The 12,174-nt window shown below is 47.3% G+C and overlaps 1 protein-coding gene and 1 long non-coding RNA gene across 17 annotated transcripts in view; one reads left to right on the forward strand and one right to left on the reverse strand.

The window, feature by feature from the left end:
- Positions 1-729: 729 nt before the first annotated feature.
- On the reverse strand, positions 730-10,257 carry LOC149122306 (uncharacterized). Of its 10 annotated transcripts, XR_016220082.1 has the most exons (6): positions 10,017-10,181; positions 9,455-9,552; positions 8,515-8,666; positions 6,208-6,270; positions 3,152-3,286; positions 2,134-2,313 (listed from the first exon to the last, which is right to left on the reverse strand). XR_016220082.1 is itself a non-coding variant. In XM_089312621.1 (5 exons), exons 1-5 carry the CDS (start codon positions 10,033-10,035, stop codon positions 1,979-1,981), a joined length of 369 nt encoding a protein of 122 aa, XP_089168747.1. In that variant the 5' UTR covers positions 10,036-10,182; the 3' UTR covers positions 730-1,978. The 10 variants fall into 10 exon arrangements, 5 of the variants coding, with proteins under 5 accessions (XP_089168747.1, XP_089168749.1, XP_089168750.1 ...); XM_089312621.1 differs by lacking the exons at positions 2,134-2,313; positions 8,515-8,666 and adding an exon at positions 730-2,032 and having other exon boundaries at positions 10,017-10,182; XM_089312623.1 differs by lacking the exons at positions 2,134-2,313; positions 3,152-3,286 and adding an exon at positions 730-2,032.
- The window catches only part of LOC149122307 (uncharacterized), a 45,070-nt gene continuing 43,118 nt past the window's right edge, over positions 10,223-12,174 (forward strand). For 4 of the 7 annotated variants that reach the window (XR_016220089.1, XR_016220091.1, XR_016220087.1 and 1 more), the window contains exon 1: positions 10,223-10,361. This is a non-coding gene — a long non-coding RNA (uncharacterized LOC149122307). The remainder of the gene's footprint in view (positions 10,362-12,174) is intronic. The other 3 variants (XR_016220093.1, XR_016220092.1, XR_016220088.1) reach the window with 2 other exon arrangements.

Below are 12,174 nucleotides of genomic sequence, written 5' to 3' on the forward strand. Positions count from 1 at the left end.
GGGATCTCAACCCGGTCTCCCAAATGAACCCAACTAACTGAACCACTAGCACTGCCTCCAGGGCCTGCATTAGCAGGAACCAGAGCCCAGTGTCAAGCCCAGATGCTCTGATGTGGGAATCCCAACAGTATCTTAATGATTATGCTAAATACCTACTTCTTAATTGTGTTTCTATATTAAGGAATAATATCTAATGGTGCACATCTTGCGTCATTTACTTTATGGAACATTTTCTTGTCTTTCACTCTGTCTCTTGTCTTTCCTGGTGTTGCTCATTTTTCACTGAACAACTTCATGCATATATTGTTTCCTCCTATTGAAATTTGTTCTTGGGTGATGCTTGCTGAGGGCATGTGAGGGGCACAGATGTCACCGCTCCACTTTCCATGTGCTGTCACTGTGCTTTGCAACACAGGATCATCCTAATGGCAGGTGCAGCACATTGTCTCTCTGTGCACAATGTCTCCAGGATGGGATAGGTCCTTTATATTCCTGTTTTGTCTCTAAACCGGTTTCTCTATCTGCAGTCTGGAAAGCTCTCCATTTGATATGCATCTTCAGTGTAACTGTTCTGCCTGTCTGATGACAGCATCAATGTTGAACCAAGAGCCTGAGGGTGCTGATAGAAGCCATCATCTAATGTGGTTGGGGTTGAGGAAGAAGTGTTCTCACACAGGGGCAGCGTGGTATTCCCAGGCTCCCAGCTTTCGGGACTATCACTGTTCATGAATGCTGTGTGCAGTCCATCTTCCTTTTGTGGGAAGGCGGGCCCTGAATGCAGCTCTGAGTTGGCACCAGATGGCCCCATGGCATGACAGAACACATCAGTTTCAAGGATATGTGTCCAACCTCAGGAGCTGGCTTCAGGGCAAGACCAACACTGTAGGGTTGATGATGCCTGCACAATGGTGGAGACTGGATTAATGATCCCTCTCCTGGAATATCTGTTTTTGTTTCTTTCCTCTTTGTCCACACTTAAATTCATTCAACAGACAGTAGTCATGTCCTTGCTGTGAGTGAGGTCCTGAAGGTGTGATAAGGGCAGCTCGTGTTTGTATACCCTTCTTTAGAGTTTTCAATTGCTGTTGCACACAGTCTCTCGGACACAATACTGGCTCCGCTGTAAGATATCTTAGTGATATCATGGACACACCTTGTTAAACCAAAGTCTGGAGTTTGAGGGAAATGAAACAGAATTGAGAGGTACAGAGGCAAACTTTACAATGAGAGCAGTTTCTTATACGAAAAGAAGACAGTTCTTCCAAATGGCCTCGCATTCAGGAAGGGCTTCCAGCTGAGTGGCCGTATAGTTTTCAGCAGACTGAGAAAAATATTCTGCTCAGAAAACTGACCGACAGCTGTCCTTGCCTGCTTTTGTTCCTTCCTAAATTCATGTCTTTATGGAGAGGAGAATGGTGCTGACAACTCACAGAAGGGCCTGCTACTTGGGGTCAAATGGCTTTGGTGGATGCCAGAAAAGCTTTTGTTTGGATTTGCAGCCATGGCCAGCAGTGAAACAAGTCTGTAATTTTAGCTCTGGAAATAGTAACTCAGCTCAAGGTAAGTAAAAGAAAATTAAGCGTTGTCTCTTCTGAGTCCATGTGGTTCTGACAAGCTCTCCTCCGTGCTGTGGTTTGGATGGGCCTAGGGTGCCTGGGGCTGCACTACGGTCCTTGACATGAACTCTTCAATTCAACCTCTCAGGAAAAATAATGAGAGTGGCTTAGCAAGGACTTCTGTTTTGTGGTCCTCTGGATGCAGAAAATATATTCTGGAGACATGAATGAGATGGGGTGTACCACAGCCGTATATTCTAATGATTTCCCCCTGCAGTTGTGCTGATGCTGTGTTTAGATTTTGAAATGTGCTCAGAATTCTGGCTGCAGGCTCCTAGACAAACCCCGTTGGAAGCAGATGCTTTGGAAGAGCCTTGGAGATGCTTAGTTTCTTTGTAGTCTTCCAGAAGTCTCCATTGCCGTCAGCTCTGGACATTAATAGAACAGAGTACTCTCCAAGCCCAAAGAGCTGTTGTCTGTTGGGTATAGAAAGAGAAGTACAGAATTAATTATTTTGTGGAATGGATAAGGCTCATTTAAAAAAATATTTTATTTATTTATTTGAGAGGTAGAGTTACAGTGACAGGGAGAGACAGAGAGGTCTTCTATCTGCTGGTTCACTCCCCAGATGGCTGCAACGGCTGGAGAAGGGCCGATCCGAAACCAGGAGCTTCTTCTGGGTCTTTCACATGTGTGCAGGGGCCCAGGGACTTGGGCCATCTTCTGCTGCTTTCCCAGGCCATAGCAGAGAGCTGGACTGGAAGAGGAGCAGCCGGGACTAGAACTGGCACCCATATGGGATGCTGGCGCCACAGGCAGAATTCACCTACTGCGCCACAGCGCCAGCCCCATAAGACTCATTTATACAATGCAAAGGAAATGCCATTTACACATTTGAGGTTGACCTTTTGAATTCTTCCAGCTCTAGTTTACCACTATGGGAAATAATTGCTTTGTAACCATAAGGTTTGCTTTGCTAAGGAGTGCCTCTGTCACATACCTGTGCAATTGCACATTAGGAAAAGGACAGTAGTAGTTCAATAGCCCCTGCATTTGTTGATGAAGCCCCCTGGCTTGCTGATGAAGCCAGTGACCACACTGAGAGCCAGCTGTGCAGGTACAGGGGTCACCATGGTATCAGTGAGGGTGACAGCCCTGGCCTCACAGGACCCACTAGAGCCCCAGCTGTCTTAACTGTACTGGGTGTAGGTGGCAACCAGGTACTGGCATCTCTTCTTCTCTCGGGGCAAAGTCTCAGGTGGCCTCTTGATCCACCTCCGTCCCTTCATTACCCAGTACCATTCAGACATGATCATTTCTCTGGGTGTCATTACACAGACAGCATTGGCAAACGCCATGGTAGAGGATGGATTCTTAGAGAAGATGATGGCTAATCTCAGGCTTCAGGTCCAAGCAAGGAATTTCTAGGCAGAGGCTCCAGCCTATGAGAGAGATCACAGCAAGCAGTAGGGTGATCCCTGAGGGCATCAATCAGTGTGTGAGACAGCAGAGGAATGCGGGAGGGAGAAGATGGGGGGAAAGTGAGGGACGAGGGGTTAGACAGCCTTGTGGTCCCTGTAACTCCCTCTCCAAACCTGAGCAAGCCAGAGAAGGGTCCTAAGTGGGGTGACAGTTCTGTCTGACCCGATCACAGGGGAATGGAAGAGAGGAGGAGACCAGCAGGTAAACCGATTGAGATGCTTGAAATTTCGCAGAGTTCCCAGGGAGACCTGATAAAAGACTCAGACAGGCAATAACAATTGTTAGTTAAAACAATCTGTTGCAAATTGCACAGGGAATCACCAATGCTGATTTTAAACGTACCCAAGTAGATTGCTTCTATGAATTAAAGATAAGATCTGTAACCAGGGCAATTGAACTTATTATTGATTCTTTAATTTCACAACAAGAAGAAATCATTATATAGAGTTATGAGAATTTAGGTTAAATTTAAAGAATTTTTTTTGCACTTTTTAAAGAGAGTAGATTTCACTTGCCAAAAGAGAGTGCTGCTGTTTATATTTTTTAAGAATTATTTTATTTATTTGAAAGGCAGAGTTACAGAAAGAGGGAGAGACAGAGAGAGAACTCTTTCATTTGCTGGCTCACTCCCCGAATGGCACAACAGCCAGGGCTTGGCCAAGCCGAAGCCAGGAGCTGCTTCTTAAGACTCCCACAGGGGTGCAGGGGCCCAAGCACTTGGGGCATCTTCTGCTGCTTTCTCAGGCACATTACTGGGGAGCTGGATGGGAAGTGAAGCAGCCGGGACTCAAAACCAGCACTCATATGGGAAGCCAGCATTTTAGGTGGTGGCTTAACCTGCCATGCCACAAGATCGGTCCCAAAGATGCCTCTTTAGAGCCACTGTAGTCTCACATTGATGTCATCAGAAGTGTTTGGACAGTCAGACATGAAGTTCAGAGAAAGAAAGAGGCGAACCCCTTGGTTGTTTCTCATGATCCTAGGGGAATTATTCTGTAAGCACCATGGTCATACTCCTGTCTGGGGGTTTGTGCACCTGCCACCCAGACTCCAGAATATCTTTGCTTCACTCTTTGGTAAACCAGTGACTAATGGAGCAGAGTGAAGTTTCTGCATTGTCACTGAGACCTGGGCACTGCTTCTGTGTAGGATGTGTAAAGTGTTACATTAGGATTGTTCCAGAACCTTTGTGTTTTGGAAGTTAGGGTGTGAGCTGCAATGTAGGTGACTCTTGGTCCAGAGGTAGTGGAATTGCTTGAGTTGTGATGAGGTCTCAATCATCACACGGAGTGAATGTCCCTGCTTGGGAGAACTGTAGCTTTCTTGAATATGAGCAACTGTGGTGCCCAAGCCAAAGAAGCCTACACAAGCAGAGATGGTCGGGCTTGGCTTTGAAATGAGAAACACTCACCTCACTGCAGGGGCTTGCACAGGGAGCAGTACCATGTTCTCCTCTGCAAGTCTCTGAGATCACTATGGAATCCGTTGTTTTGCTAACAGAAGTTAGAATGGGTCCTATCGCAGGAAACTTTAGGGCGTGAGCCTCACAACTTCCTGGGTGGTTCCCAGCCCTACCAGCCCACTGTTGTTCAACCTAACACCACATCCAAAAGGACAGGGTTTTGAGAATGAGCTTGTGAAATAACGTGGGTATATTGCAGAAAGCCCTTTGAATTATGAGACTTTTATTTCAAGAATCAGAAGGGAAGCACTCGCCAACCTATTACTTCCGGGTGAAGCCACAGCTCCATGACAGTCGATACTCTGTCAGTCACTTGAAGGCATTTTCGTTATTAGCCAGTTTAGGAGTAGAAATGGAGACTTGCCATTTTCATGGTTCTCCTAGCACATATTGTTCATAATTTTGCAACTTTCGGTATAGTGATATAAAGCACTTCAGTCAAGGCTTAGAAAGGGAGGTGGATTTTGAGATCAATTAAATCAGAGTTGAGTTTCTCTGCAGGGGCATGCTAAGTGCCGTCTTTCAGTGAGATTCTTTCGTTTTTTAAGCTTTATCTATTTACCTGAAATGCAGAATTACAGAGCGGCAGAGGCATCCACCTCCCAACCTTCCAATTCGAACCACAGACAGTGATGGAAGAAGGAAGTGAGGAATGCGGATGAGTACAAAAGTGAAGATTAGAGAAATCGGATGAAAGAGAAGAGAGATCTTTCTGGGATTCAGGGAGAGTGCAGAAGAGGAGCTGCTGGCTTCAGAGGAGCTGAGTTGTGGTCACCTCACTTCCCACAGGGCTGTGCATGATTCATTTTCATGTGATCAACTGTCTTTCCTTCCCTCCCTCCTTCTTTGTCTTCTTCCGTCTTTTCCCTCCTCCTCTTTCTCCCCCCTCCCCACCTCCTAACCCCCTTCCCTACTGCTTCCCTTCCTCTTCTCTCTTCTTCTCCCTCTCCCTAACTCCTACAATGGTAGAAGAAGACAGGATCACTAGAATCGTGACTGTTTCATTGTCAGGCCACTTCAGGTATTTCAGTGTTTCTAATATCAGCCATCCTGAGTACATTTTGCTTTTCTAACCAGAAGCTATTTTTTAATTAAGTTTAAGTTGTCTCCTGTCTCACTGTTGATTTTCATTTTTTTAAATCGTGCAAGACCTTCCTGTAAGCAGCCTCAGAACATCCCCTTCTCATACTGAAGGCAGTAGTAATTAGAACCAGAATGCTGAGCCGATGGGAATCGTAGAACCAAAGTGATCTTAATGGCATTTTAATGCCTGAACTCTTCTGTTCCTAGGTGCAAGGTTAGCAAGTGGAGAAAAGAAATGGCTCCAACATCCTGGAGCTTATTGGAGTTTGCAAAATGCCCCTGAAGGGTGGCAGATTTGAGTTTTTCTGTACTAAATGAGAAACAATTAAACCACTGAACCTGTATTGGTACCCACAATATATCTGGAGTTTTCAGTTTCTTCCTGCTTCAGGTACATTGAGATATCGTTGGATAAATAGTTATGTGAGAGGAAGTAAAGATTTTATGGATAACAAAACTTTGTAAATCAGGACACACACACACATGCTGTTCAATGGTCTATAATAGGGCAGACATCTTTAAAGGACAGGTGTGGAAATACTAGAGACATAGTAGTATTTTGAATTCATTTGCAAAGACTTTAGGTAAGATTTATTTAGTACTTTATAGAGTCATGAAACTCACAGTTTGCAGAATAGAGGCCATTTTTATTGGTGTTACTTCTGCATATGAGTTTTGATAGACGGCCTGAGTAAAATGGAGAAAAGAGATTAACCAAAGCATGAAATCATTGTCTCAGGCTGTTACCTCACTTATAATTTCTACGGCTTTAGCAGAGAGGCCTGAGAACTGTCGTCTGGCCTTCCCGGAGGACTCTACGAAAAGCTGCTCTAATCCCTAAGTATTACAGACTTCAACAATAATGGAGTTCTTTGCTGGTTGGCTCCTTTGGTGTGTTAAAACCTTTCCTAAGTGAGAGAATTTCTGAGCAGAGATCCAACTCATTATTCTTTTTTAAAAATAAACTTTCAATTCTATTTTTCAACATACTTTTTTAAAGATTTATTTGCTTACTTGAAAGTCAGAGTTACACACGGAGAGGGGGAGGGGGCGGGGGCGGGGGCAGGGGAGGGGTCCTCTATCTGCTGGTTCACTCCCCAGTTGGCAGCAACAGCCAGAGCTGTGCTGATCCGAAGCCAGGAGCTTCCTCTGTGTCTCCCACACAGGTGCAGGGGCCCAAACACTTGGGCCATCTTCTATTGCTTTCCCAGGCTGAATCGGGAGTGGAGTAGTCGGGTCTTGAACTGGCACCCGTATGGGATGCCAGCACTGCTAAGGGTGGCTTAACCCACCATGCCACAGTGCTGGCCCCCCAACTCATTATTCTTGCTTAGCCAGTCTATTATCTCAATGGCTGTTTCCCAATTATGACACAGCATGTTTTTCTGTCACCGTGTTTACTGAGTACCCCTTTGTGCTAAGACTTCAAGATGCCCAGAAATGTCCTTAAATCTACAGAGCAATCAAAAAATGATTGCAACACAGTGTGATGAGAACACAATAGAGATAGAGAGTCGGTGCTGTGGGGGCAGGGAGAGGGCTCTGAATCAGATTGCAGCATTAAAGAACCCTTCTGAGAAGCAGTGACATTCGGTCTTGCTTGGGGGATTGCATAGGAGCTAGTGGTGGCAGTTGAGAGAGAGAACAGGTCTGAAGACACTGCAACATGGCAAGGTTTGGGGCAGATGGAGAGACAGCTATGGGAGAGAAGTTGAAGGGACTTGTGTTGGAGGTAATTCTTGATTCTGAGAAGTCTTGAAATTCTGCCTCTATCCTGAAAGTCCTGGGAAAGAATGTGAAACAGGTGAGTAACGTGGCCATGCTGCAGGAGGATGAAGCTGCAGAAACTTAGGACAGGCAGAGGGGATCATCCTTTGTGAAGTTGGTCATCTAAGGGAGAAGGAGTAAGGGCTGGAGCAAAGCTGTGACAGTGGGAACAAGAGGGAACTGTGGAACCCAGAACTCTCAAGTGAAATTGGTGCCTGACACAGGCAGGGGAGTGAGGAAGAGGAGTTTAGCATGATTCCCACTGCTATGTGGGCTAGGGTGCCATCCCTTGAGCTGGGGACATAAAGAAGAGTGGATTTACAGGGGATTGGAAGGACGTGAACCCAAAATGTACCGTAAGAGATTCATGGTGTTATGGTAGCTAAGTAGACATTGACCTATGTGTGTGAGAGGGGCCAAAAAATGGGAATGTTTGTGAGGACAGATGAGGAAGCAAGCCTTGGGAGTAGACCAGCATTGCCTTTTTAAAATATTGCTCTTGGTCAATGACCTTGTTGAGTGGGTCTTTCATGCAGTTGAATGAGGAAAGAAATGTAGAAGAGACCAGCATTTATGTATCAAAAGTCTTTCCATTGTTCAATAACCTGGTTGGGGGGTTCCAACCCCTTCCCAAGGGGAACTTAGGAGAAGCTTCCCCACCCCACAGTGAGGGGGCTATTGGGTTCATTATGAAGTTCTGGGAGGAACATTAGGAATTCCACACCCAGGAAACCCTACACCCAGGGACAGCTCACACAGGGAGGGGGGAGGAGAAATGGCAGGTGCATTCAGTTTTTAAGAACACGCACCATAGGCCAGCGCCACAGCTCAATAGGCTAATCCTCCGCCTGTGGCACCGGCACCCAGGGTTCTAGTCCTGGTCGGGGCGCCGGATTCTGTCCTGGTTGCCCCTCTTCCAGGCCAGCTCTCTGCTGTGGCCCGGGAGTACAGTGGAGGATGGCCCAAGTGCTTGGGCCCTGCACCCCATGGGAGACCAGGAGAAGCATCTGGCTCCTGCCATCGGATCAGCGTGGTGCGCCGGCCGTGGCGGCCATTGGAGGGTGAACCAACGGCAAAAGGAAGACCTTTCTCTCTTTCTCTCTCTCACTGTCCACTCTGCCTGTCAAAAACAAACAAACAAACAAACAAACAAAAACCACGCACCTGCCGTTTCTCAGACGTGGTTGACATCCTCCATGACAATGGTCCTGTCTGACGGACCTGATGGATATGGGACCATACCATGACTGTGCCTTTAGTTCTCTATCCTGGAGGAAGGCAATCTCTTCTTGGGCTTGGGATATCCTTGACATTATCTACAACAGGAACAAACTAGGCATACACATTCCTGATTATCAATAAATATTTTTAACGAATGGCTAACAGTTTAGAGAAAATTTGAACAAATAAAAATGCTTGGGAACAGACATCTTTCCTAAGGCAAAACTTGTCACAATCACTGCATAGTTAACTAGTCATTTTCACTAAAGTGTATGGAGAATCCATTCGAACTGACATGGTTTTCCTTCTCAGTACTGAGGTGTAATTGAATGATCACAGACTAGCCAGTTTCTCTGGGGTCAATGCCCTGCAATCTTTCCTTTGTTTTCTTTTCTTTTCTTTCTTTTTTTTTTTTTTGACAGGCAGAGTGGACAGTGAGAGAGAGAGAGACAGAGAGAAAGGTCTTCCTTTGCCGTTGGTTCACCCTCCAATGGCCACCGCGGCTGGCGCACTGTGGCCGGTGCACCGCGCTGATCTGAAGGCAGGAGCCAGGTACTTATCCTGGTCTCCCATGGGGTGCAGGGCCCAAGGACTTGGGCCATCCTCCACTGTACTCCCGGGCCACAGCAGAGAGCTGGCCTGGAAGAGTGGCAACCGGGACAGAATCTGGCGCCCCGACCGGGACTAGAACCCGGTGTGCCGGCGCCGCAAGGCGAAGGATTAGCCTAGTGAGCCGCGGCGCCGGCCTCCTTTGTTTTCATTCCCCCCAAGTCTCACCACACCAGGGGAGCTCTGGTTACATTATACTGTGTCTGAGAACAGGCACTGTTACTTCTTTGTCTAATCTACTCCGACAGAAGCAAAAAGATCAGTGAACACATACCGACAGATTGGTGGCTGCCAACTTCACCTGCAAAGGACCAGTTGATGGTCCCAAGGCTCCTCCCACTCTCTCTCTCCTTGCCAATTCCTCCTCAGACCCTGCAGAAATGCAGTAAGAAAATCGTCTTCTAAGACATGCTGGTTTGTGGGAACAGCATGAAAGGAACTTTTTTCCAATCAGAAAAGAGACTGCATCATCTTTACACATCGCTCTCAAGTTTTTTCTCCTATTGGATATTTAAAACACCTGACTAAGGCGGGAGGCAGCCATGAACCTGAGCTCCACCTGTCCCAGGCAACACGGTGACTTGCAGCTAATACATTACAACACAAAGTCACTCCCTTCCAGGTCTGGAGACCTGAAGTGTGCAAAGCGTCCTACAGAGACAAAGTAGGCAGGCAGGGCTGCCTTTCTTCTGTAGGCGGTAGGGGAGACCCCTCCTTCCCCTTCCCACTCTGGAGACCAACTCCATTCCTGGCGTGTGCTTGCCTCCAGCTCTCCATATCACATCTCCCCCGACACCCGACCCCTGCCTCCCTCTCCCAAGGAGCCATGTCATCACCTTGGCCCATCTGGAGCATCTCAGCTCATCTCCCCATTTCAAGATTCCTAGGCTCCTCCTGCTGCCCTTTCCCCTGGAGAAAGCACATCCCATAACCTGGGGTGGCCCCTGGGCTCGGCTCCCCCTCAGCCCAGGGTAAGCATCTTAAGTAGAATCTGGTGAGGAAGCCAACCTAAGCCCAGCACAGCTGCGGCTTGTAGGATGCTGGGAACACGCCCTGCTGTCTTGCCTGTGAACCAACAGGACCTTGCTGACTGCTGGGCTATTTAACGCTGTGCGCTCCGAACAGGCAGGGCAGACTGCTACGGCTCCACCTGCCACCATCAGTCACTCCTTCCAGTCAAGGTAACTCTCCCCTAGGGACTTCTGGGTGGTCTTGCATGGAGTTAATGTACATTCTGTGTGAGCCCTCCTGGATTTCGGGGTTCTGTAGCTTGGGACCATGGGAGATGATGGAATTCAGATGTGGCCGTCTTTGAGGGTCCATTACTCAGCTGTTGTGGTGTTTTTAGGAAAACAGATGCTCTGCTCGGCAAGGCCCCCCTGCCCCTCTGCCCCAAGGCTCTCTGATGTGGGCCCCAGGGTCTGACTCCCTCTCCCCACTTTTCTCTCTCTCTCTCTTTTCTTCTTTATTTGACACAAGCCCAGCTCCTACTCAGTCAACTGTAAGGACCAGAGTGGGAGTAATGGTGATATACCTTTAGTGTAGCAAGGGGCCATACAGCCTGCACACGATAAGGGGCTGAGTGAGGAGACAAGATGAGGCGGATGCAAGGACTCCTGGCAGCCCGAAGAATGCCCCACTGAGTGCCCAGCGGCAGGCGTGATCAGTTGCTCAACGCCTGTCTCCATTGCAGTGCCAGAGCAAATACATTTTATTGACTTTTATGTTTAAAAGTCTCATCTGCTCACGTAGCATAGTTAATGTTTCAAGCACAGTTGAAATAAGTTAAAACTCCAACAGGCAAACAAGTCCTAGCACACAGAAAAAGCTGGAACGCATCGTGTGACTTACTGTGAGTTTATTTATACTCGAGCTGACTTCTCAGTCGCTCTTTCTGCTTTTTCCTGGCTGGTAGTAAACACTGGAAGTGCTGTCATCCAATTTAAGGATGAGTGCTTTCAAAATCACTCAAAAGTGTGGTGCTGGGGACATTTCTTCCCGCAGTGACTATATGAAGACGTGGGAGTTTGTATTGGAAGGGGACACATGTTAATAAATGTTTTAAGTTATTTATATCCGAATTGAGAGATGCCTGTCCCATGATGAATTTGTATGGTGCAGGTAGAGCATCCACGGGCTCTCCTCAGACGTTCTCAACACAGGTGTGAAGTGTTGTCTCACCTGCACTTGCCTGTTCTGTCTCTTTGCTTGCCCCCAATTTTCACTTCCTTGGGAGTCCGGGGCTATGATGCAGTTTCCAGACTTGATAGAGCCTCACTTGTGCTGAACTTCTTCCTCCCTCCCCCTTACCCTTCTCCTCCTTTCTGTCATTTTCACGAAGCTTCAAAGAGGATCTTGAGAGCACATTTTGATCAGGCTCCTGCTTGTTTCTGCACATCTGCTAACTAGTCTTTGCAAGGGTACTTAATTCCGTTCTCTTCTTGAGGATGGGTGGAAATGCAAAGCTTTAGCTAGAGTGTCCCCAAAGTGAATTCTTTGAGAGCACAAGTCTCCTAGCATGTTAATAGTCACCTTGTGGAAGATCTGTGCAGTGTCAAATAAGCCCTGCATGTGAATAAGGTGCACTGTCACGCGTGAGAACAAAGTAGACAAAGGACTTGTCTACTGTCATCTGCCATAGCACCCCCTGTCTTAGCCTCTAGAGATCGAGAGGATCTGAGACCACAGGTGAAGGGAAGATTCTGTAAAGACAAGCTGTCGTCCTCAGGGGCGGGCTGTTATGATGGAAGGCACGGGGAGAACTGGCGTGCAGAGGAGTTGCTCAGCTGCTGTGAGTTGGGAGGCTTTCAGTAGCAGGGGTTAGAAACTCAAGCCCAGGCTCAGAGAGGAAACTCATGGTTCATTTATTGAAAAGCTGGGGATATCAGCTTCAGCTGGGGCTTTGCCCGCTCATAACAAGGATGAGGAAAGCCAGCTCAAACAAGCAGAAACAAGGGGAATGAGTAGTTCACTTACTAAAAATCTCTAGGTGAG

Source organism: Oryctolagus cuniculus, chromosome 14, assembly GCF_051225735.1.
Source record: "Oryctolagus cuniculus isolate XC-2025 breed Fujian yellow rabbit chromosome 14, ASM5122573v1, whole genome shotgun sequence".
Lineage (NCBI taxonomy): Eukaryota > Metazoa > Chordata > Mammalia > Lagomorpha > Leporidae > Oryctolagus > Oryctolagus cuniculus.

Coding starts and splice junctions, on each gene's coding strand:
- LOC149122306 (XM_089312620.1), bottom strand. Junction 8,667..9,454: donor TGGCAGCCACCAATCTGTCG/GTATGTGTTCAC, acceptor TTCCTGTTGTAG/ATAATGTCAAGGATATCCCA. Junction 2,033..8,514: donor CCACGTCTGAGAAACGGCAG/GTGCGTGGTTTT, acceptor TATACCCAACAG/ACAACAGCTCTTTGGGCTTG.